The 26,666-nt window shown below is 41.9% G+C and overlaps 1 protein-coding gene across 1 annotated transcript in view; it reads right to left on the bottom strand.

Moving 5' to 3' along the window:
* The window catches only part of PDIA4 (protein disulfide isomerase family A member 4), a 127,273-nt gene extending 102,294 nt beyond the window's left edge, over positions 1–24,979 (bottom strand). The window contains exon 1 of the mRNA XM_077491867.1: positions 24,650–24,979. Within this exon, the coding sequence (XP_077347993.1) occupies positions 24,650–24,725 (76 nt within the window). The 5' untranslated portion in view covers positions 24,726–24,979. The remainder of the gene's footprint in view (positions 1–24,649) is intronic.
* Between the last annotated feature and the right edge of the window lie 1,687 nt (positions 24,980–26,666).

Here is a 26,666-nt window from a genome sequence, read left to right as displayed (position 1 = left end):
TTGGCCTTTTGTTTTCCCTGATAACATCTCACCTGGGAAGTAAACAACAGCTTTCGTTGACTCATCCAATCAGGCTGTTCCCAATATACATTGACTAGGTACAGTGACCAATTAGGGAGAATGTATTAGCCACACTACAGAAAGTAGGGGGGGGGGATATAATGCTTTGTGAGCAAGCCAAGACACACTGGTGTGGGAGCACACGGCAGTCACCATGGGCTGACCTGAAGTTAACAGGTAACCTAACTCTGAACTTGCACCTTATATTGTATTGTAAATACGATTCTGTGAGTAATTTGTAAATATCATGTAAGCCAGGGGACCTACACTGTATATTGTGATGTACATACTGTCTGGTGTGTAATTTGTATATATTATGTAACCCTATAAATGAATGTGTATTGCTGATTGAACTATCTCTTTTGTACAAGATCTCTCAGATCTAGATATGTATATGTCCATACTACTACAATGATTGAGGGGTATGTACATAATCATAAATACTAGTCAACAAATGGCGACCGACGAAGGGACAGGAAAAATTGGTGGTCTCTTTCAGCAATATCTCAAGGGGTTGCAATATCTACAAAAGGCACACTATGAAAGGGTTTTTCATCTGAATGCTAAAAAGTAACATTGGGTGATCTAGGTGCTCAATATAGAAATGGGCTATAAAAAAATAGCTGTGTTGTACAGTGTGTAATCATTAGGAAGCCTACTGTTAGTATACTAAGGAACACATCATTTATGCTAAAAGCTAAATATATTATAGAATTTGTACATGAAGAGTCCAGATACATTAGAAGGAGATGAAAAGAGCTGTTGCCCAATGTTTATATGCATGAAGATTCAGTCTATTTAAAAAAAAAAAAAAAAAGGTTTGAAAGATGATTCCTGCAGTGGATGAAGTGCATGTAACAGGAATTGAGAGTACAGCACAAAAGATGGATAGGGAGGACAGACAGTCTTTAGAAAATGTGCTACTTGTAGCTAACAATATTGGCAAACTATTGCCAGGAGTGCACATAACATTTCATGCAGATAATGTCTTGCAACGATGTAAATTGCTGGGAGTTGCCAACTCCAGAGATCAGGTTAAAGTTTTACTATTAACAGTTAAATTAGACACATGGTCTTCCTTACCAGACCATGTTAAAGAAGGAAGAGCAGATTACAATGAAACTGTAGATGAACTGCTAAAAATATTATATCCCTTTGACCTAGGCTTAATAGCAGCGTTTAGAACAAAACAGGAAAATAATGAGAATCCACTTCTTTATGCAAACAGGCTATGGTCAGCTTACTATGTAGGCAAACGGAGAAATGTAAACAGAGAGGACCCAGAGTACAAAACCCTCCTAATATCTAATGCCCATCCAAAATTTAAAAGTCAATGTGGATTTTTTATAAATCCTCTTAAAGATTCATATCAAAGTATCATGGATTGTATGCACAATTATTTTCATGTAGCCAGAAGGTCTAATTCTGTGAAATCAAAGATTTATCACCAGCCTACAAACAAAAATACCTATTTAGCAAGCCACACTACAGGAGAATTGGCCACCTTTTCAAACAGAAAGAGACATCATTACAATTACAATGCCTCCAAAGATAAGATCTATAGGCATGGCTCCACAGTTACTAGTCAAAGGCAAATAGCCTCATGCTCCCCTTTGAATGTAAATACAATGGAAAGCGATCTCAGATTACAGCACAGGAGATCAGTTCTGAAAGAACTTAAGTTAATAACCACAATTACGTCTCTTGAAAATGAGATTAAGCTACTGAAGGCACATATTCATAATTGGGAAAATACCAATAAAATAATGGAAACATCACAACATGTTCTTAAGGAAAAATATGAAGCATGCCATGCAGATGTGGTACAGTGTAATAAAGAACTAAAAGAAATAAAACAATCTTTTGATCAAATTGTTAAGACCCCACAGAAAACCGTCTATTCCATTCAAACAGAAAATACAGGAGGGAGGCCCAATCTATCTATATTATCTGCTAGGACTTCCCCTTACGGGGAACAAAACTTAAATATAAGCAATGTAGAAACAGTGAAAGAAGTACCAGATCTAATGTGTCATTCAGATGTCTATGATCTGAGTAATTTATTTTCACCAGATCCAAGTGCGGATGTCAGTGAACATATAACAATGTAAATATGTAAATGTAACAATGTGGTAGTGTTTGCTTTCTTTGTGCCAACGAAAGGGAAAAGGGTAATAACTTTTGTATAAGTTATATTTTCCAGGTGCAGGGAGCTCATGAAAAAGTATTTACATGTTAAGCAGGTGTATCAATATAGATGTATATACATAAATACATACACCTAAGGTAATGTATATTAGGCTAGGTATTCAAACATGGTTATTTGTAATATAGGTGTTTATCTTCCCCAAAGGATCAGAAGACTGCCATAAATATTCAAAGGTATAGGGTACAAGTGTTGCTTAGTACAGAATCTTACTCTTGCTTCAGTTTATTTTTATTTTTTGTTCTTGGTTGTTGTTTTTTTTTTTTTTTTTCTCTCTCTCCCGTTTGCAGAAACACATAACAATTAATTTGCAATTACCAAGGTGCTATCCAGGATGTATGGGATGCAATCGAAATGAATGTGTATGTTTGAGTGATGGAATGCATGGGTATGAACTGTCCATGTGTAAACAAAGATATTTTTCTTTTTTGTACTTAACATTGCTTTATGGCCATAAATAAGTGTGATCACACTAATGCGCATGCGTTGTACTGTTTATAATTTTTTTTTTTCATTGGAAAGGAGCTCAATACTGGTACCAGTTTAAATTTATAATTTTTTTTTACAAGTTTAAATGTACTTGCGAATAAATAACCTGTGCAAAAATATGAAATTTCAATCCCTATAACTATGAGGAACTGTAGGGATGTTGTGTAGATCTTGGTTTTCTCCTTTCCTGTGGTTTAGAGTGAAGGTTCTTTCACTCTGACACTCGGAAACTACCACGATACATTACTTTGCACCTTGTGGCATCTTATGGATTCAGTAGGTCTTGTGTTTTGTTTTGTTTTTCCTTCCAAATTAACTCATGTGATGCTAATATGTGTGAAGGTTATAGATCTACATGTTGTCGTTTAGAATTTAAGTATTTACAAACCCTCCCAGTTTTTCCATAATTTTTGGTCTGTCCGAGTATAGATATGGGGGTGGGTCCTGGACATTATTGACTGTACTTACGGTTAATGGACCCATTACCTTGGCTGGAAGTCTGTTCCAAGCATCCACTACTATTGTAGACCATTATGAACCTCTCAGAGAGGTACAGTGAGGTGTTATTAATGATTTTTAAGTTTTGTATTTTAGGGTAATTGCCCAAACAAGGATGGATGATCGGACGCAGATGGGGCAAAGTATTGTGAAACACAGATGAGGACCTTAAAACAATTTTATGTTGGTTTTAAGGAGAAGCCTTGAATGGAATTAATTACAGTCAGGCCTTACTAAATTCTAACTTCTTTAGGGCGGTCTGTTTCAATAAACAGAGGTCCTGCTCTCTCTAATACAAATTTTTGTGGCCTGCTTGACTTGCAAGTTGTTTTGCACTAAGAGTCAATTAATATGTTAATCACCACCGAGAGAGGGTGTTGCGCAATGTTTGAAAGCAGATTCAATCATTTTGTTTAACACAATTACAGATTCAAGGCTCTTTAACAAATTAAAGGTTGAGGCAGCATTCAATCTGAATAGTTTTTTTTCTTTATTGTTTTTTTTTCTCCTTCAACCTTTTCTCTTAAAGAAAACTATTTTTTTTTTCTTTACTGCCTATATCACCTTATTTTAATTTTTTTGGTGATTCTTCAGTTTGGCTTGCCTATGGTGAAATAAAAAAAAAAAAAAGAGGGGAGTATGGGGAACATTATATGGAGAACATTTAAAGCAATTACAAATGTTGATATAGAATATTAAAAGCTTCACTTTAGCATTTTGGGGATGGGTCGAGTATCCAACAGTTTTTGTTTTTCTCTTATGACATTGGATAATTGTTTTATATAATTTTAGGTCATTGTAGCTATTATCATGACAATAGTAACATAAGGCTTTAGCAACAGCCATGTGACTATTTTCTGTGTATATGTGACATACAATCCTCTCTACAGTTCTAATGTTGGGCAGTCATCAGATGTGGTCATTGATATATATTTTTCTTTTTCATTTCTTTCTTTTTGTGCCATAATAAGTTCAAAGAGCATTGCGTCAATATCATATAGATATACTGGGACTGGTGAGACTCATAGTGATTGGCAAATAGCAGGGAGTATAGTACATTTGTACTTAAGAGTATTTTATTTAGATTTTTCCAGAAGCCACTAGTGACTGGTGACATCACACCTATCTGTATTCTGAAATCCAGTCATGTTTGTCTGCGTAGGCGACACTGCCTAATCTGCAATGAGAACTCTTAAAGTGATGACCTCTTCCGTAGCCTGCTAAAGGCAGGGCTCGTGCAGTAGCTACACATGGTAGCCAAGGACGGTGCCCAAGGTTTGGGACCAGCACTGAACATAGCTTCAGTAACAGGAGTTAGTGGTGAGTTGCGATGGCAACAAGAACCCCCTGCACACTTGAAGGGTCATACACAGACACACAGTGGTATACGGCAGAAGTTACTTGCAGGCATATGACCATGGAGGAAGAAAGATGGGGGGTGGAAATCAGACACCTGGCTGAAGGGCGTAACCAAATTGTTACACGTCATTGAGAAAGGGGTCTTATTAATATGTCGCAGTATATCTATGGTAATTCTAATAAAAGGTCCTAACTGCTCAGACTTACCAGACAAGCATTAATTTGAATGCATGTGTCTCAAATGTACTTGTGGTGTTCTTTCTCTACCTCTGTCCACATTAACAAAGTATAATCTTAGCCGGGAAAGCTGATCCAAAGGCCATTACTGTACGCGGTATCCAACGGGAATCACCATGGAAGGCTGTCCCAGAAGCAAGGGCAACATGACCAGATTGACATTATTGACTTTCGCACTAACATTATTGGACGGTTGAGAACAAGGATCCTCATGTTTTTTTTTTTTATCCCTCTTGTTTTTTTTATTGTATTTTGTATCCTATGATTTTTATTATGGACTTATTACATTCAGAACAAGTGAGGACTACCGATACTGGGATCCAGAAATGTGAACTGTAGAGATGGGGATTTTAAAAGTTTTTTTTTTCTTCTCAAAGAGTTTTATTTCATTTCAGAGGGCAAAGCCAAACGTTCAAAATATTAAAGAAGATTGCACATAAACCATTATTCTATGTGTGGCCGAGTCTCATATTCTCAACTGGCCACAAGGGGCCATCTGTAGCCTTATGAGTTTATGTGAAATCTCCATTAATACCTGTACAATATTGTAATTAGAAATATATTTCCATTAGATTTATATATATATGTAAAGTATTGAGTGTTGTATTGAGTGTTACTGTAATTGGTTCAACTTCAAAGCTTGGCCTTTTGTTTTCCCTGATAACATCTCACCTGGGAAGTAAACAACAGCTTTCGTTGACTCATCCAATCAGGCTGTTCCCAATATACATTGACTAGGTACAGTGACCAATTAGGGAGAATGTATTAGCCACACTACAGAAAGTAGGGGGGGGGGGATATAATGCTTTGTGAGCAAGCCAAGACACACTGGTGTGGGAGCACACGGCAGTCACCATGGGCTGACCTGAAGTTAACAGGTAACCTAACTCTGAACTTGCACCTTATATTGTATTGTAAATACGATTCTGTGAGTAATTTGTAAATATCATGTAAGCCAGGGGACCTACACTGTATATTGTGATGTACATACTGTCTGGTGTGTAATTTGTATATATTATGTAACCCTATAAATGAATGTGTATTGCTGATTGAACTATCTCTTTTGTACAAGATCTCTCAGATCTAGATATGTATATGTCCATACTACTACAATGATTGAGGGGTATGTACATAATCATAAATACTAGTCAACAGAAAGGAAAAAAAAAAAAAAAAGAAAGAAAAAGAAGAGTAAAAAATAAATAAAAATAATTAATAATGGGCAGCACTCCCAGGCAGTCCAGGCTCTTCCTGAGCATGGGAGGGGGGAGAGGGAGCCCACGGGACCATCCAGCAAGAGGATCACTGCCAGGTGAGAACGTTTGGAGAGAAACACACACTAATATTACCCATATATTAAGTTATATGGGTGAGATGCACCGAGCGGTCACTTGGAAAAATGGGTCGGCAATCTAGTCCTTTCCAAAGACTAGACTATAAAAAAATAAAAACCGAGGATTGCCGCACAACCAATGAAGGTTTATTCGTAAAAAAAAATTACATTAGGTATATTCAGGTAACGTTTCGGGCCAACAACGATATCACCCTTCCTCATGACCACATACCTACAACTAATGGTATAACAAAATCTCTATATAAAGAAATAGCCAACAAGTGCTACTAATCAATTCAAGTCAGCTGGAATCATTACGTCTGACAAACACATTGCATCTCATTACTTCCACATTCAATCTATACACGTTTGGAACGACTGCTGAAAACAGGTAGACTGCATCCTTCACTAAATGAGAGTGTACTTGATGGTATAGTTCTTCTATAAAATCAGGAAGAATACAAAAAATGGATAGAGATCGAGATTAATAATAGAGTGTATAACTGGACTGAACCAAATCGCTTCCGTACGAGATTTAAAAACATCAGACGAAAACAACATCTAATTCCTCCATTACCTCTACTGGATCTTCAACTAATGCACCCAGGGGTAATTTTTTGGAACATGGTTCCGCAAAGGCAGGAGGCAAGAAACGCCAAAAGCGTTGTGAAAACCAGAGCGATTGCTACCAGGAACCGACAGAGGACTCAAGTTGAATGTGTTATATAAAATATTTCTTATTCATCTTTAACCACTTCAATACAGGGCACTTTCGCCCCCTTCCTTCCCAGCCCAATTTTCAGCTTTCAGCGCTCTAGCGCTTTCAGTGACAATTGCGCAGTCATGCTACACTGTACCCAAATTAAGTTTTTATCATTTTGTTCGCACAAATAGAGCTTTATTTTGGTGGTATTTATTCACGACTCCGTTTTTTATTTTTTGTGATATAAGCGCAAAAAAGCGAAAATTTGAAAAAAAAAAACAATATTTTCTTTTTTCTATTTTAAAAGAAATCCAATAAAATCAAATTGGACACGGCCGTCATGTGATCAGGAGGGCCAATCACAGAGCCCTCCTGCCGATCTGAGATGCGGCCGCTCCTCCTGATGGACGTTCCTGAACGTCCTATCAGGAGTAGACGGCTCCCACCCGGCCGTATATGTGCATTGGCCGGGTGGGAAGTGGTTAAAGGCCCCTTTCACACTGGGGCTGTGTGGGCATCGGCGGTAAAGCTCCGATATTTTTAGCGGCGCTTTAGCTTCGTTTTAACACTTGTATTCGGCCGCTAGCGGGGCTGTTTTACCGCCCACTGGTGGCTGAAAACAGGTTAAAACCGCTGGCAAAGCTCGCTTTACCAGCGGTATAGCCGCGCTGCCCCATTGATTTCAATGGGTAGGAGCGGTGAATACACCCCTCCAAAGATGCGGCTAGCAGGATATTTTTTTTACCATCCTGCCAGCGCACCGCTCCAGTGTGAAAGCCGGAGGGCTTTCACACTGAAGTGAAAGGAGACGCTTTTTTTTTTTTTTTTTTTTTTTTTTTTTTTTAGGCGCTATTTTTTAGCGCTGTAGCGCCTGAAAAATGCATTAGTGTGAAAAGGGGCCTTAGTGCTATAGAAATTTGTGTCTTAAATAAAGGCCTGAATTTCTGTCCTAAAAGGAAAAAACAAAAACAAAAACGGATGTATTTAGACTTAAACAAGATCTGTATCGCTTTTATAGAAACATAAGGTTAAAAGCTTTTTATTTGTCTCGCCCTTTGGTGAACAGTGGCGGTATACCGGCACAGTCCATCTCAAATTTGGCATTAAGGAATAAAAGTAAGTTTGTACCTCCTATACATCATGTGCCGCCACAGAGCTGTTCATCAATAAGGTTGAGACTGATATTAAAATCATTTTTGAGTGATCATTCAAAGAGAGATCATATACAATGTAATTTGAGCCAGGAGGAGGAGATTGATATTGTCTTTCCTTTCAAATAGGAAGCAAATAACACCAAAACCATCAGACAAGGGTGGATCTATAGTGGTAATGGATACCTCTCAATACGAGGGAGAAATACTTAGACAACTCACTGACAGTCAGACTTATAGGCGATTGTATAGTAATCCCACCACACAGGTTTCCAATAAAATAAAGTAGTTAAACAAGCGGTCCACGCAGGAATTATAAATAATAATAAGTAAACATTTTTAATTCCAGATTTTCCTACCACATACATATATATATATATATATATATATATATATATATATATATATATATATATATATATATATATATATATATATATATATATATATATATATATATATATATATATATATATATATATCCATCCCTAAAAATCCCCCGGGTCGTCCCATCAGCTTTAGTATCAATTCCGTTACTATGGCATTAGCAAAATTTCTAGACAAAATGTTTAACCCCTTTGGTCTCAAATATGCACTTAGCCCTTGTACACACGGTCGGAGATTCCTACAACCAAATCCGTCGGATTTTGACCGAAACTGTTGCATACACACGGTCGGACAAAGTTGTCGGAAAATCCGACATGATTACGTTATTTCGTTACGACGGGACTACGTTCACGCTAGTAGCCAATAGCTTTGATGTAGGAATTTGATCTGAGCATGCGTGGCACTTTGTTCGATCGGAATTCTCTACACATGATCGGAGTATGTCCGATCGGAGCATTTTGTCGGAAAATATTTCCGGCAAGTTGGAAAAGTTGGTCGGTCGGATATTCCGACAGAAACAGTCCAATGCAGACCACACACAGTCGGAATATCCGACAAAACGCTCCGATAGGAAACACTCCGACGGAATCTCAGGCGGAATCTCCGACCGTGTGTACAAGGGCTTACATTCGTGACACTCAGGATTTTTTTAAGAAAGAGTGGAGAAGCCGATTTTACCCCCTGGAAAAACTTCAATCATCCACACAAAGGATACAGTATTTCTATTAAAGATCATTTTACATGCCAATCGGCTTATGTAATATATAAATCAAATGTCCGTGTGGATTAGTTTATGTAGGAGAAACTACACAAAAAGTTAAAGATAGAATTGCCCAGTATAAATATTCCATTCGGGACAAGATAGATAAATTACCATTATCTAGGCATTTTCTAGAAATGAACCATACAGTTTCACAATTGAGATACATGGTAATTGATGGTATTCCAAACAACAGACGAGGAGGTAATAGAGAACTAGAATTGAGGAAAAGAAGGTATATTGGATAAATTGTTTAGATACTTTGCAACCCAAAGGGTTAAACACGGACTTCGATCTTTATTTTTGTAATTGTTCTGTGTTTAGGTCTTTAGTATGTGTCTGTCGGCTGTAAATCGGCCAATTTGACACTGCATTATAAGATTTTTTTCCTCCTTTTAAAGTTGATATAAGACATAAGTTTGACTATTACCAATTCTGTTTTATATGTATTTTTATTTATAGATGAACTGTACCATCAAGTACACTCATTTAGTGAAGGATTCAGTCTACCTGTTTTCAGCAGTCATTCCAAAATGTGTATAGATTGAATGTGGAAGTAAGGAGATACAATGTGTTTGTCAGACGTAATGATTCCAGCTGACTTGAATTTAGGGCTGCAACTAACGATTATTTTCATAATCTATTAGTTGGCCGATTGTTTCGATTAATAACCTTAAAAAAAAAAAAAAAAAAAAAAAAAAAAAGTGGGCCAAATTGACATTCATTTTCAACCACAGCGATGGGAAAATTTGGAAATAGAAAACTTCTTGGTCAAAGGAATTTTCAGACAGACAACGTATGTGGTTTTTGTGTAGAAATTAAATGAAAATTTCAAACAAAATTCTTTCATTCAGCGAATGTACAAAGATTTTTCATCTGAATATTCTCACCTGAAAATTTATCCATGAGGCCAGCATAAGGCTCAGTGCACACCTATGCAGTTTTTGCTTTTGATCTGTTTCTACAGTGCTTTTTGCTGCGAGTTGATTTTTGCGCACGTGATTTTACTGCAATTTGCATTTTTTTTTTTTGGGCAGATTAAAAAAATAAAAAAAATTGCTGCAAAAACGCATTACATGCTTTTCTGCAGCTTCTCCATTGAAGTACATTGAACCAAAAAAAAAACAGTTTTGCGTTAAAAATCCCCGACCCTTTCCAAATATGCAGCGGCTGAAAAAAAAAAGCACATACCATATTTATCGGCGTATAACATGCACCCCAAGTTTAGGAGGGAATTTTAAGGAGAAAAAAAAAAAAAAAAAAAAACACTTACATTTATATGCCCATCAGTGTCTCTGCAGCCTTGTCCACCATTGCAGCCTTATTCACCATTGCAGCCTTATGCAGTCTTGTCCCCCATTGCAGCCATGTTTATTTCATTTGCTATTGGTATTTTTTTTTTCCTTTTTTTTAAATGCCGCCACCGGCATTTTTAAAAATGCTCTTCTCGCCAGCTTTCGGCCGCCGAGAAGAACCGAAGGCGGCCGAAAGCCGCCGATAATGGCCGAAGGTCGCCTTGAAGAGCCGAAGGCGGCTGAAAGCTGCCCAGAGGCTTAGAATTTCGGAGGATCGGCGTATAACACGCACCCACGATTTTCCCCTGCTTATAAGGGGGAAAAAAAGTGCGTGTTATATGCCGATAAATACGGTATATGAACGTGTCCCATAGGAAACCATGTAAATGAACTGTAGTGCATTTCTGCAAAAAGTACCAATAAACATATAGATGTGAACCAGGTCTAAAAGATGTGTAGTAACATAAAAGGGGTTAAAAAGACTAAAATGAGCCCTTTATAGAACAAAAAAAAAAAACAAAAAAAAAAAAAAAAAACACACATAATCACTACTGGAAGGGGGTTCATTTTTTTTTACTGTAGAACAGTGAAAGTAATATTTACAGTAGTGATTTTATTTTTATGCCATAAAGGGCTTGTTTTAGTTTTTTTTAAACCCCATTATGTTACTGGCCGATTAATCGATTATGAAAATAGTAATAGATTAATCGATTAGTTGTTTCAGCCCTACTTGAATTGATTAGTAGCACTTGTTAGCTATTTCTTTATATATAAAGATTTTGTTATACCATTAGTTGTAGGTATGTGGTCATGAGGAAGGCCGATATCATTGTTAGCCCGAAACGTTACCTGAATATACCTAATGTAATGTAATTTTTTTATGAATAAACTTTCATTGGTTGTGCAGCAATCTCCATTTTCACATACATACACGTATGTGTATACACACACACACACACACACACACACACACACACACACTGGACAAATTGGTTGTAAAATAATTTCACACATTAATGTAATCTATAAGATTACAGTGTACTGTATTGCATTATGAATTTTCTATTTTTTGAATTTGCCGCCACACAAAACAAACCTAAATAAATAAAAAACCCAAAACGCTGTTTCTTGTGCCTGTTCACGAAACATGTGTTGCACTTACAGTGCCACTTACTATTACACCCCAAACTCAGCAAGCACATGTGTTTTTGAGAGTATAAAAATGTGTGAAGCACAACCCCCAAAAAAGTAAATGAGCTATGTAGGCACGTTTGTCACGCATAGGGAAGCCCATTGAAGTGAATTGGCTGCCCTTTCCATTCAGCGCGAAAAACACGCATTCACAAAACACTAGGTGTGAACCTAACCTCCAACTTGAGCCTTAGAGCTCATGCTTACAGGCAGCCACTGCTGCCTGTAAGCATGAAAAGTGGTCTGTAGTGGATTGCTTTTCAGAGGGTGGTAGCAGTGGCTGTCAGGCATTCAGTAAAGGAAACGGTCACTTTCTAAATGCCCACTTTTGATAGCTGAATAGCAGTTTTGTAGATGCCACTCTGCAATCATGAGCCAAGTGTTTAGATTGTGGTTGCAAGAAGATAAATACTAGGGGTGTTGAAAATGTTCGCCGCATCGATGCATCGTGATTCTGCCCTTCCCGATTCGGCATTGATGCAGGAGCCAGCGTAATAGATTATGCATGACGTCATTTCGGCTCCTCCCCCTCGCACAACAGTGTCTTTGCACCGATCGGCTGCAGCCTGGCTTTGTTCCCCCACTAATGGATGATTTAGCCTTAGAATGCTGCCCCCACCCAAGCTCTCCCCCTTAGGATTTGTAGCTGTGGGCACAGGACACCCCTCTCATCTCCCAGATGGGCGGGCGCAGAGGCGCATGGAGCTGTGGGACAGATCACTAGCTGTCATCACATCCGTGGGATAGCAGTGGCGGAGCAATCAGTGTTTGCCGAAGTCAAACTTGAGACTGAGCCCTGGAGATCCTGCACTGTGGGGGGGCATGCAGTGACCGTTTGAGAAAACAGACTGATTTCTCCCATCCGGAGGACAGGAGAATCAGTCTGTACATTTAGGGGCCGATGGCTGCAGCTGAGTGGAGCGTCTGACACTCGTCTCGCACACAGCCCAGAGAAGTTCACCCCCCCAGCAACGGAGATGAACCATGCATTGATTACAGCTGCCGCCCCTGCTCCTCCCTGCCCCTGTGTCTGCCCGGCCGTCCACTCTCGGAGGAGGAAGGAGGAAGGATATGAAGAACAGTCAGCAGCTACACATTTCAAGCTGTGTGAACTTCCAGCCTCATCCCTGAAGGGGTGAGAATTGCATTTTGCATTAAACATTGATCACTGAACTGTCCCTTTCTCTCCCCATCTGTCTCCCTCCCCCGCTCTGTTCTTTCAAGATCCAGTAAGCACTAAGGCACTTATGCAGCCCATATATTGATTGCTTTTTTTTTTTTTTTTTTTTTTGGTCATTACACTAACAAAAAAAAAAAAAAAATTGATCCAATTTCCCCATCTACACCATTCCAGGTGGATGGGGGAATCCTCTGACAGTGGACCAGTGGGCGAACCACCAACTGACAGCGATGGTCTCTGTGCCCATGGAAGCAGCAGCGCATTAGGACCCAATGCTGGCTACTTGGTGCATAATGTCTGCAGTCTCTGACCATCTCCTGTAGCATTTCTTTTTTTTGGGGGGGGGGGGGGGCGCGCGCGGCGACTGGAAGTCTTTGTTTACAAGCGCTACAGTGATTTTAAATGTAAGTGTGGATTTTATTTTTCATTAAATATTCGTGAATACTACACGAGGGTCCCCTTCTTTCTCCCTATGGTCTGACATACTGTACCTGATGGATGAGTGTGCCATATAGAGAAGAGCCAGCAACTTTCTTTTACACAGCGCATATGACCCTTAGGGGTCTCGAATTGAGGTGAGAGGCTGGGGGAAACAGGGGGGTGCACCATTAAGCACTGAAGGTGGAGCATTTTTGTGGAGTTTGCCTGCACTTGTACACACATTGCATGATTAAAAAGACTCTCACTATTGCAATACCATTGTTTGGATAGCACTGGATATTTCTTCACTGGAGTTTTTCTTGGATGGACTTTATTGAAATTTTGGATTGGGACCGTTTATCCATCTTTTCACTTTGCACAGTTATTTGAGTGTTGATCATTATCGCATAGTATATGCATTGTTTGCACTTTAGTCACTTTAATATTTATTTTGCACTACTTATTGTGTTTGCACTTTTTTTCTCTCATTTATGTTGTATTTTGATCAATGTAGGTGATATTTATTTACTTATAGATATACAGGTAGCGCTACATAATTTTTTTTATTCATTTAACTGGCGGATTAATCCGCAGCACTCCTTGCATGAAACCCCGGACTAAAGATTGTGTATCAAGCGGTCTTTGAAATAAAATTGATAAGGCTTGGGCCTTAATACTCAGGGCCAACTTCATCATCTTCAACTGTAGAAAGGCAAGAATTCTGCCTATGATACATTTCCAAGGGTGCCAACCCTTGGATTCACACCAAGAAACAGAAGTTTTCCAGACTAATATATAGCTCTAGAAGCTGGCTTCCTAGCATCAAAGTAGAGATAACTGAACTGTAAAGCCCACGTTTCTTCAAAATGTCGGTCTCAATAGCCAAGCCGTTAAATTTAGCGTTCGTAAAGTAGGATGGAATATCGGCCCCTGAGATAGCAGGTCTGGCCTTAGTGGGAGGGGCCATGGACCCTCCACTGTCATCTTTACGATCTCTGCGTACCATGACCTTCTGGGCCATGCTGGTGCAACCAGTATTACCGACTTTCTTTCCAGCTTGATTCTGCAAAGATATCGAGGCAGCAATTCAATTGGGGGAAATGCATAGATCAGTGAGAACTGATCCCACAGGGTCACCAACGCATCTGTTCCGTATGCGACTGGGTCCCTTGTCCTGGACACAAAGGTGACTAGTTTTGTGTTGAATCTGGATGCTAGTAGGTCTACGTCCAGAGTCCCCCCCATCTTTGGCAGACAGCCCGAAACACTTCGGGGTGAAGAGACCATTCCCCTGGGAATAACTGCTGGCGACTTAGATAGTCTGCCTGCCAATTCTACTCCTGGAATGAAAATGGTCGATAGGCATGGGACATTCTTTTCTGCCAAGTTAGAATCTGGTTCACCTCTCTCTGAGCTGAGAGACTTTTGGTGCCCCCTTGGTGATTGATATTGGCCACAGCCGTGGCATTGTCAGATTGGATCCTGACAGGACAATTCTTTAACCTCGAGGTCCAGGTCTTTAGAGCCAGATACACTGCCCGAATCTCTAGGATGGTGATGGGCAAGGTTCTTTCTGGTTCTTGACCACTGACTGTCCTTGGACAGTCCTCTCTAGTACTGCTCCTCAGCCTGAAAGGCAGGCATCGGTCCTTACTACCTTCCAGAAAATTGATCTGAAGGTTCTTCCCTTCAGCAAAGTTCCGGGATAGTAACCACCAACTGAGGCTTTGGGACACTCTTGGGGACAGCCGCATTGGCAAGTCCAAAGCTTGAATCCTTTTGTTCCAAGCAGACAGGATACTGCTTTGAAACAGTCTCGAATGGAATTGGGCATAGGGAACTGCTTCGAATGAAGCTGCCATCTTCCCTAACAACCTCATGCAAAGGCGAATTGAAGGATTTCTCCTAGACTTGATCACTAGCTCCTGTATGGAGCTGAGCTTTGCAGGAGGCAAGAACACCTTTTTCTGGGCTGTGTCTATGATCATGCCCAGATACTCCAACCTATTTAATGGCTTTAAGGAGGACTTCTTTAGGTTGAGAATCCAACCCAAACCTTCCAGGTAACTGCTTGTATTGGCTACACCTTGCTTCAAGTGAGCCACTGACTGGTCTGTTAACAATAGATCGTCCAAGTAAGCCAAGACAGTAATGACCCATGCCCTTAACCTGGCTAGAGGTGGGGCTAGTACCTTTGTGAATACCTGAGGTGCTGTAGCAAAGCCGAAGGGCCTGGCTACAAATTGAAAATGCTTCCGTTCTACTTCGAACCGCAGAAACCTCTGGTGAGGAGGAAATATAGGGACATGCAAATATGCATCTCTGATGTCGATGGATGCCAGAAGTTCTCCTTCTTGCAGGATGGAAACGACTGACTCCATGCAAAAGGAGCGGATCCTCAGGAACCGATTTAGATTCTGTAGATCTAGAATTTGGCTTTGGCACTGTAAATAGGTTTGAGTAAAACCCCAAACCTTGCTCTTGTTGTTTGGGAATCTGTATGAGCACCCCTTGAGCCCATAAAAATCAGTCTAATGCTTGCAACAGGGATTGCTTTTTGCCTGGATCCCTGGGAACGTTTAAACTGAGAAAACGGGACGGTGGAAACTCAAAATTCTAGCTTGTATCCTAGGGATACAGTGGAGAGAGTCCACCTGTCCTGAATTTCCCCTTGCCAGACTTCTGAGTACCTGTTCATGACAAGGCCTTGGTATTCTGGAAGGTTTTTTTTTTTTACCTTGATGCATGAAGGTAATACCTTCTGTGTAGCAGCCCCCCCCCCCCCCCCGATACTTACCCAAGCCCCCATTCTCTTCTGGGGTCCCCCACCAATACTTCTGGCTCCTCCAACCTTCAGAGTGCCCCTACAGCAAGCAGCAAAATATAGTATACACCAATCAGCCATTCATACAAAAATTTCCAATAAGTGCAAGTCCCAGACACACTTCTCGCACGAAAACCAATCTGTTTAACAGCTCTCTTAATCTAGGCATTGCAGATCCCTTGTATATCCACTGGGTGGTTGACTGAAATTTAACAAAATATAGGGAGAAAGAGCGCAAAGCGGCCTTAGTGTGATGTTTATTCAGTTATAAATTTTTATACAAGAAGGAAGGTTGCACTCACAAGCGGAGACTTGATAATCACAGTTACACCAACATGTGCGCCTCTTCTCCCGCCCTGATGAAGTCACGTGACCGTGACGAACACGCGTCGGGACGCTACCGGAAGTGACGTAATCGAGCTCGAGGCTCGTTTTTACATTGCAAAGAAATCTCTATATGTTTGTGAGTATTTTATCCACTATATTTAAATAAAACTTAAATCTTGTTCAAAATTACTACACTATGGGGCTCCCCCTTTTTTATCTGTTTAACCCTCACATAACAACCACCGCTGAGGCAACCTAACAACCCCCCCCCCCCCCCTATGCTGAGTACCGCTGAACGTCCACTTAAGGAGACCAACACGGTGTAATAGGCAGGAGACGCCAGTTTCCGGGGCCATAAGGATAGGACCTCGAGGGATAAAAGACCACCAGGAAGCCTGAGGATATACATGTCAAACGCTGTTACCTTACAGCTGTAAGGTAAGGGGACATCCATACCCTGAGTACACAGGACCACGCGGGATATAGTCACCATCACTAATACCATCACTGTTTGCAACGTTACTTTACAGTGCACAAAAAAATCTGATACCAGCACTTCATGCGTTTTTTGTTGCATGCGATTTTGAATATAATCGCCACCAGTTATCGCACATCTTGAATGGACACAAACCTGATATATGTGATTGTGCAATCTTTTTATCTATTGGTTGATATAGCTTTTTAAATCACTGTGCACACTTACTGAGAATATTTTTACAGAGATCCTTTTCTTATGTGTCGTTTTCTTTGACACGATTTTGTGTATGTCACATGATTTTACGTGTTCACCGTATTTACACAATTTAGCACATGGTATAAAGATATTTATACGCATTTATTTACAATAATTTTCGGCACTGGCACTTTATGCGATTTCCTAGCCACTAGCAAACCTGTTTCACATAATTCTTGTGTTTTTTAATGACTTTTTTATGCACATTGGTTTTTATTTATGGTGTAGTTGATATTTCTATAGATTTATTCACTATCTAGCACTGGCACTTCTTATGCGATTTTGTTAATCGCATTAAGAATCACTATTTATTTTGCTTACCATTGGATATACTTTGCTATTCACATTGTGACGTAGAAGTCACCCACTCATATTCGTTCACACTTGAGCATCATTTTTTTCATATTATTTCGCCAATTTTAGCCGCCCATATATCCCCTTTTAGTCTGGGCGATAACACATCTAACTTTAATTATTGTGATGTGGACAGAATTTACTAACCTCTCAGGATAATATCACCCAACCCAGTACTGCGCAACACTACTTCTTATATATTTTTCCTGTAAAAAGGGTTCAAGTACCCCACTTCCAGTGTATGCAGCAGTACAAAATTAGATCCTTGTTCTCTTCCCTGATTAGGCGCAGGAATAACCCCTTAATACTTATTCTTCTCCCGGCCTATTAATAGGACTGAGCTCCAAGGTTCAAGGAGCGAAGGATGGATGTTAAAAATCCTAGCTGCAGCATCCTGCTGGACAGTATGAGGGGCTGTGCGTGCGCCCAGACCAGCCAGCACTGTGTGACGTCAATCCCGGCCGCTATAGGAGGTGGTGAAGAGTGGATCGTCTCCTCAGCCAGTTGCTACGACTTCATGTTTCAGAGGCACAGCCTCCTTCAGGTCACTCCCTTACTCTCATTCACATTTATATATGGAATCCAAACCCCTCCCTGGGAAAAATTCTTAAGAAACCAGGTCGATGGCGTGAAATTCACACCTTGCAAAAAGATCTGAACAAATTAATGGGGTGGGGGTCCTAGTAGATGATAGTAGGGATGCACCGAAATTTCGGCCGCTGAAACATATCGGCCGAAAATGGTGTTTTCGGCAAAATGCCGAAAGGACAATCTTGCCGATAATGGGGCTGAAAATGGGGGTGGGGCCTGTGCGGGGCTCCGCCCCCTGGTGCCACCCATTGCACGGGTGTTTTCCTTGTCCGTCCCCAGTCCTCTGTCCTCCTTTCGTCTCGCCCGACAGTGCGGTGATCTCCGTGTGTCACGAAGCTGTGCATTGAATTGCCTGGGCGGCTGCAGTAACAATGTCCCGCCTCCTGTGACAGACGGTACACTGATCCAATGGCGGGACATTGAATCAGCGTGACGTGATTACAGGAGGCGGGACATTGTTACTGCAGCTGCCCGGGCAATTCAATGCACAGCTCCGTGACACACGGAGATCACCGCTCTGATCCGGGCATGGGTAATGCTGCATTTAGACACTGGCAAGCTGCATGAGGGGGAAAGAGTGTGCCCAGGGCAAGCATTGCAGAGTTTTGTCCGCAGCTAAATCGCACGTTTTTTGTGCCCACAGTGCTGCTGCATCCAAAAGTAATTTGCCTCTGAAACTATCTACCTCTGGCCACTTGTGTAAATGTAGCCATGCTATACAACACCAGGTCACAGGACAAAGGCTGTACTCACTTTATTGACCATATAAAAAAAATAATAATCTTGATTTTGACCCAGCTAGGTTTTTATCTCCATGTGATAGAATGGGGAAGGGTTAAGTTATTGCTAGTAGAGGTAACGATATGAGCATTCCCAATAGAAGTCTGTTGGAACGGAACCAGGTAGCTTGCTTGGGGCCAGTTCACACCAGATGCAGTTCCGTGTGTTTTTTTTTTTTTTTTTTTTTTTTGTGCACAAAATGCATGCACAGTGTTTTCCATGTATTCCAATGGCTCTAGTTCACACCATGCAGTCAGTTTCCACACCGGAAACTGACTGCATGGTGTGAACTACAGCCATTGGAATACATGGAAAACACTGTGCATGTATTTTTAATCAGGCAGGCTGCATCTGAGGGGAACCGGTGAGGCTGCTTTGATCTCCTGCACCATGCCTGCAGTCTCTAACCATCTCCTGCACCATGCCTGCAGTCTCTGACCATCTGCTGTATGAAAATATTTTTTTAAAAACAGTCATTTTCGGTATCTGTGCTGTTTCGGTATCGGTTTTCGGCCTAGTGTATTTTTCATTTTCGGTATCGGTTTCGGCACCAAAAAACCCATTCGGTGCACCCCTAGATGATAGGCTCAGCAATAGCATGCAATGCCAAGCTGCTGCTAACAAAGCAAAACTGAATATTGGCATGCATTAAAGGGATCAACATCAGATATAAAATGATAATTCTCCCGCTCTACAAGACTCTGGTCCAGCCACATCTGGAGTATGCTGTCCAGTTCTGGGCACCAGTCCTCAGGAAGGATGTACTAGAAATGGAGAGTACAAAGAAGGGCAACAAGCTAATAAAGGGTCTGGAGGATATTAGTTAGGAAAGGAAAGATTGCGAGCACTGAACTTATTCTCTCTGGAGAAGAGATGTTTGAGAGGGGATATATGATTTCAATATACAAATACCGTACTAGTGAACCCACAATAGGGATACAACTTTTTCGCAAAAGGGAGTTTAACAAGACTCGTGGCCACTCATTAAAATTAGAAGAAAAGAGGTTTAACCTTAAACTACGTAGAGGGTTCTTTACTGTAAGAGCGGCAAGGATGTGGAATTCCCTTCCACAGGTGGTGGTATCAGCGAGAGGCATTGATAGTTTCTTGAAACTATTAGATAAGCACCCGAACATACAGGCATATACAGTGTAATACTGACATATAATCACACACATGGGTTGGACTTGTGTCTTTTTTCAACCTCACCTACTATGCAACATGACATTAGCCACTTCCTGACCGGCTTCTGTACATATAAAGCGTCAGGATGGCTCTCGTCAGCAACCCTTGATCGCAGGCACGAGAGACAGATAGTCCCTGTTAAGTAGGAACAACAATCTGGCGCCTCCTCTAGTCAGTCACATCGCCTCACAGTTAGAAACAGGTAACCCCTTGATCGCCCCCTAGTGTTAACCCCTTCAGTGCCAGTGATATTTACACAGTAATCAGTACATTTTTATAACACTGATCGCTGTATAGATGTCAATAGTCCAAAAAAGCACCACACACACACACACACACACACTAAATCTAGTCCGTATAAAAAAAATAATAAGTTTGTGCAAACCAATCAATATACTCTTATTGTGATTTTTTTTTTTTTACCAAAAATTATGCAAAATTGTGTGTGCACATCCGTGTCCCCTTGCGATGTCACAGTCCCAGAGGATGCTGGGACTGTGACATAAGGGGGCGGGCTCACCATGTGACATCACCCGGTGACCCCGCCCCTTGTCCCTATATAAGTCACCGCACAACACGTCCCGATCATTGCGACCAGAGAGAGCCGTGAGTCAACATCTCAAGGAAGAAGAGAAGGCGGTGACGACAACAGAAGACCGGGCCAACGCTAGTAAAAGAGCTGGAAGAAAAAAAGCGGAGGCCCGGCAAGAAGAACCGAAGAGGGGGACAAGACCAGGTAACAGGGCGAGCGAGGTGTCAATCTCGCCAACGAAGGCTGCAACATTGACTTCCTTCGCTAGTCCCGTCTACCTGGAGCCACGTTCAAAATGAATGGACTTTTCTCCGTGTGTGCGCACACGCGCAAGTCCGTTCATTTCAAAAGTCCTTCGGACTAGCGCACAGACGGGCGGATTGTCACCGGACTTTTGGGATAAAAAGAAAGTCCGCTGGATAGTCCGATCGTGTGTATGGGGCATTACAGGGTGTTCACTCTGGAGATCCTTGGTGTGCTGGTGACATTTGTTTTGCTATGACTTGACACGATTGCAGCTGTTGGTCGCTACAGCACCCACTTAGATGCACAGCCTTTCTACAGGAACATGTGCATTGGGATTAGTGCATCAGGAGGGGACATGTGTCGGTGAGGTGTCATCTGTGCTGCTGAACAATTCTGTCAGTGTCAATGCGAGAGTCACTCGTGTGTGCCTGCCCATTCTAATGTTGTGCCCTCCTGTCCCTGAACTTCCTATATTGAAAATAAAAGAAGAAGAAATATTGCATGTTTTTTGCCTTAATATCTACCTTAAAAATCACATTGCTAATTGCATATTGTACTTGTTTGTAGCCCAAATATTGAAAATTTGCACTTACAGTCGTGCTCATAAGTTTTACATACCCTGGCAAAAATGTATAGTTTCTTGGCCATTTTTCAGAGAAAAATGAATGATAAACACAAACATTTTTTCACTCGTGGTTAGCGTTTGGCTGAAGCCAACCAACTGTGTTTTACACTTTTTAAGTCATAATGGCAACAGAAACTACCCCAATCAAAAGTTTACATACCCTGGTTATTTTGGCCTGAAAACATGCTCACAAGTCGACAGAACCAGTCTCACCTGCGATCTGTTTGCTTGCAAGTCTGTGTGTGCGCACGATAGGTCAAGGAGTTTCTGGACTCCTGACAGACCCTTGAATCTTTCATCCAGTGCTGCACTGACATTTCTGGATTCTGAGTAATGGGGAAAGCAAAAGAATTGTCAAAGGATCGACAGGAAAAGATAGTTGAACTGTATAAAACAGGAAAGGGATATAAAAAGATATTCAAGGAATTGAGAATGCCAATCAGCAGTGTTGCAAATCTAATCAAAAAAAAAAATTGAAAATTAGGGGTTCTGTTGAAACCAAACCAACTAAAATGTCAGCCACAACTGCTAGTAAAATTGTTCGGGGTGCAAAGAAAAACCCACAAAATAACTTCAGGTGAAATACGACTCTGAAAACATTTGGTGTGGCCGTTTCAAGATGCACAATAAGGAGGCACTTGGGGGGGGGGGGGGGGGGTAGAATGGGCTGTATGGTCGAGTCACCAGAAAAAATGCCATTACTATGCAAATGGCACAAAGTATCAGGCTTAAAATATGCCAAACAGCACATAGACAAGCCTCAAACCTTCTGCCACAAAGTCAACAGAAGACTGGGCCACTGCCAGTAAGAGCTGGAAGAAGGAGTGGAGGCCCAGCAAGAAGAACCGAAGAGGGGGCAAGACCCCCGAAGTCGGAAGAAGAGGTGGCGGCAGGGATAGAAGACTGGGCCACCACTAGTAAAAGCTAAAGGAAGAAAGCGGAGGCCCGGCAAGAAGAACCGAAGAGGGGGACAAGACCCCCCAAAGTCGGACGAAGAAAGCCGGGCTCCTCCGCTAGCAAAAGATAGCGGAGGAGTCTGATGAGAAGACCCCCGGAGCTGTGCAATAAATTTTAAACCCTTGTGTGGTGTATTTTTATTTAACCAGGTGAATGGGAAGAGGCCCTTTTCCTCATCAACATGGGAACAAGGTGCTTTGGGAGCAAAATTTTAGATAGATAGATAGATAGATAGATAGATAGATAGATAGATAGATAGATAGATAGATAGATAGATAGATAGATAAGGTAAAGCATTTATTGAATGTCACGCATGCTGGGCAAGTGACCTCCCATGTCAGACCAACTGCTCAGCATGGGAGCCAGAAGGGTAGACCACTTAAAGAGGAAGTAAACCCTGATGGGTTTACTTCCTCTTTGATTCCCTGCAAAGGTAAAGCATAATGGACTACTATGCATCGCATAGTAGTGCATTATGTGTCACTTACCTGACACAGGAGCCAGCGAAGTCACCGCTGTCCCCTGTAGTTCCGAGTGTCCATCTTCTTGGTGGGTCTCGCTGCTCCGGCGCTGTGATTCGCTGGAGCAGCGATGACGTCACTCCCGCGCATGGGAGCCGCCACTCGCGGCATATCACTGCGATCTGCGGCTTACCCAGTGCACCTGTGTGCTGCCGTCTACGGCGCATGCGCTGTAGACAGTGGTGGCTGTCTTCAGGTAAATATCTCCTAAACCGTATGGGTTTAGGAGATATTTCTTGGACCTACAGGTACGCCTTAATCTAGGCTTACCTGTAGGTCAAAGTGGTTTGTAAGGGTTTACAACCACTTTAAGTGGCGTCTCAGTTTCAGCGGCATAGGCCTGGTTTGGTTTATAGCTGGACCGATGAAACTAAGCATATAAAAAAAATAAAAATAACCCCCCCCCCCAAGTACATATACTACTTTTTTCTTTACAGGTATAGAATGGTTAGTGTTAGATCGGTGTTGTCTATAGATTTAGTTATTGCATGAACTTCCACTTGAATTTTTTCTGAAGGAGCCTGGAGTCCACTTTAATATTGCTTTAAGTAGCATTCTTCCCACTATCACACTAATGTATCATTTGTTGTAGGTTTAGTAATTTTAGCAGGGGTTCCCTGAGACCGGAAAAGTTTTTTCTTCAAGGGTTCCCTTGTGTTGGAAAGAAATAAATATTTAGAGAAAGGCTGGTCTAACAAACAGTAAGGCTCGGTTCACACAGGGGGCGATGCGAGGCGACACGACTTGCCTCGCCGCGACCTCAGCGGCGGACTTGCAAATGACTTCTGTATAGAAGTCAATGCAAGTCGCCCCGAGGTCGCCCAAAAGTAGTACAGGAACCTTTTTTCTGAGTCGGAGCGACTCGAGTCGCTCCTCTTAGAACGGTTCCATTGTACAGAACGGGGGCGACTTGTCAGGTCGCGGCACGGCAAGTCGTGTCGCCCCCTGTGTGAACCGGCCCTAAACTGGCCCTTCGTTTAGAAAGTTTGGAGACGACTGGCTTAGACAGTCCAAAATCCAGGCTATTCTACTGGCATCCTGCACACCATTGCAGTGCAACGACAAATGTAAAATGTGTGCAAACTAAGGATGAGCTCCGGCGTGTTCGCACGCTCCACGCGCAGAGCCCGCCTGGAAGTTGGCGCAGCGCTAATCACAGGCAGCGAGACATTGCCCCGATGCGCGGCTGCAGAGATTGGCAATGTCTCACTGCCTGTGATTAGCGCTGCACCAACTTCCAGGCGGGCTCTGCGCGTGGAGCATGCGAACACGCCGGAGCTCATCCTTAGTGCAAAATGCAACACACATTAAAGTCCAAAAGATTGAAGGCAGTGACCTCACAGGACAAAAACACAAAAAAATGCGCGTATGAAAAAAATAAAATAAAACCACCATCACAGCACTCAGAACACAGCCTACTATGGTACCTCTACAGAAAGAACATACATGTCTAGTTCTAATAACAAGCACCTACATGGGCAGCATAATATTCATTCTTACCCAACGATCAGGCCAAATAACATTTTTTTTTAATCCTAAGAAGCCTTGATTGTTGTTGAATCACTAGGGAGTCATCGAGGTGATTAGAGACTACAATTCATCCCATCCCTCTTCTCACCTGAGACCGTTCAGCCCCTGGAGGACGTGTAAATACTTCCAGAATCAGACACATAGCAGTAAGCAATCAGGGTAACCACGTCCTTACCTTCCTCGCCATGTACAATATCTGTGAGCAGTAATCCAATAAAGAGAGAAAGGCTCAACGATCTCCACAGCCCCATCTCCTTCCACAATACCCCAAACCGGCACTGCAGATTGTACTGTCAGACATGCACACTAATACACACATAAACCCGCCCCCTCTCCGAGTCTTCCTGTGAATTTGGACAACGCCAAGGGATGTTGGAGATCGTGGACAAATCACCGTTTAGCTACACGTTACCACGCCCCTTATTCCGCCGTACAGCGTCCCAAATACAGGATTGGTAGCGAGTACAATGTAAAACGTATAAACCGTGTGCTGTACAAGCTACGACGGAGCTGTCCTAATTTTCATAACAAAACTAGCATTTGTGAGGTGTTCGCCTATCATTGGCTGATTAGATAACCCGCCAATTAATGTGTGCCACTTTGCCCGGAGAAGGCGGATACCTCAGCAGGGCGGTGTCTATAGAATGGACTAGTCAGTCGGCGGTTGGTTAAAAGTATGGGAAAGGAGGGGGATTGGCTGAGTTTGTTGAGTGCTGGAATTTGGTTGAAGGTGAAAACTGAATGTAGCGCACTGTGTATGACCCAGCGCATTTCCAGTCAGCGCTGACCTTCATTACCTGACGTGGTCGGAGAGAGGTTGCGTGGTTGTGGTGACTGGTGAGGAAGAAAAGGTGGCGTTACCAAAAAAAAAACACACTGGAAGCCGACCTGGGTTTTGTTTTCTATGTCACATAATGGCAAAACAGCATTGAATAACCAGACTCATTTATACTTGCACTGTCAAGCCTGTACTTATTGGTGTGTAGAGGACGTTTCTACATGTGTATTTCAAAGTCTAAGTTCATCTATAGGCCCCATGTACACGGGACGCTGGTAAACGTACGCTCAGAAACGATTGGATGGTTTTTTTTTTTAAACTGCCCCTGAACTCATTCAATGTTATCCTATGTGACCATGTGCAGTCTCGTTATTGCTGTTTTTTACACAGTTGTGTTTAACCACTTCAATACAGGGCATTTATACAGCTTCCTTACCAGACCAATTTTTAGCTTTCAGCGCTCTCACACTTTGAATGCCAGTTACTCAGTCATGCTACACTGTACCCAAACAAAATTTTTTATTTATTTTTTTCATACAAATGGAGCTTTCTTTTGGTGTTATTTAACCCTTTCCCGCCGAGCGTATGCAGATATGCGTACTCGGCTTCCGGGGGTTATACCGGGATGATGCCCGCACCTGCAGGCATCATCCCAGTACCGTTTTTTGCAGCAGGCGATTGGCTATCCAGGCATAACAACCAATGCGGCAAAAAGCCGCTTGGCTGTTATGCCGGAGGAGCGGGAGGGGACGTCGCCGCTGTTACCGGTGCTCCTGCTCGATCGGGAGCACCGATCAGTGATCCGACGCCTCCGGCTGCTGCGGAGGAACTGGAACGAAGCCGTAATCGGCTTCGTTCCAGTCTCCTCATCGTAAACACGGAAGCGACGTCATGACGTCACTTCCCGTTTACTCGGCTGCCAATGGCGCCGGTTTAAAAAAAATATCCGGTATTCAGAATCGCCGTTTTCGGCAATCTGAATACATTGAAGTGTAAAGGAGGGGTGGGGGGTCTTTTAGACCCCCGATCCCTCCATAAAGAGGACCTGTCACCACCTATTACTGTCACAAGGGATGTTTACATTCCTTGTGACAGCAATAAGTGATACATTTTTATTTTTTTTTAAACAATTTAGTCATTTTAAAATAAAAAAAATTTTTTTAAAGCGCCAGCCGTCCCCGCGAGCTCGCGAAGCAAAGAAAACGCATACGGAAGTCATGCCCGCGTATGTAAACGGTGTTCAAATCACACATGTGAGGTATCGCCGCGATCGTCAGAGCGAGAGCAATAATTCTAGCACTAGACCTCCTCTGTAACGCTAACCTGGTAACCGTAAAAATTTTTTAAAGCGTCGCCTATTGAGATTTTTAGGTACCGTACTTTGTCGTCAATCTACAAGTGCGCGCAATTATAA

The sequence above is a fragment of the Lithobates pipiens genome, unplaced genomic scaffold (genome assembly GCF_037356315.1).
Source record: "Lithobates pipiens isolate NorthernLeopardFrog02 unplaced genomic scaffold, aLitPip1_a1.2 Scaffold_19, whole genome shotgun sequence".
In the NCBI taxonomy this organism is placed as follows: domain Eukaryota; kingdom Metazoa; phylum Chordata; class Amphibia; order Anura; family Ranidae; genus Lithobates; species Lithobates pipiens.
This window is presented reverse-complemented; position numbering and strand designations above follow the sequence as displayed.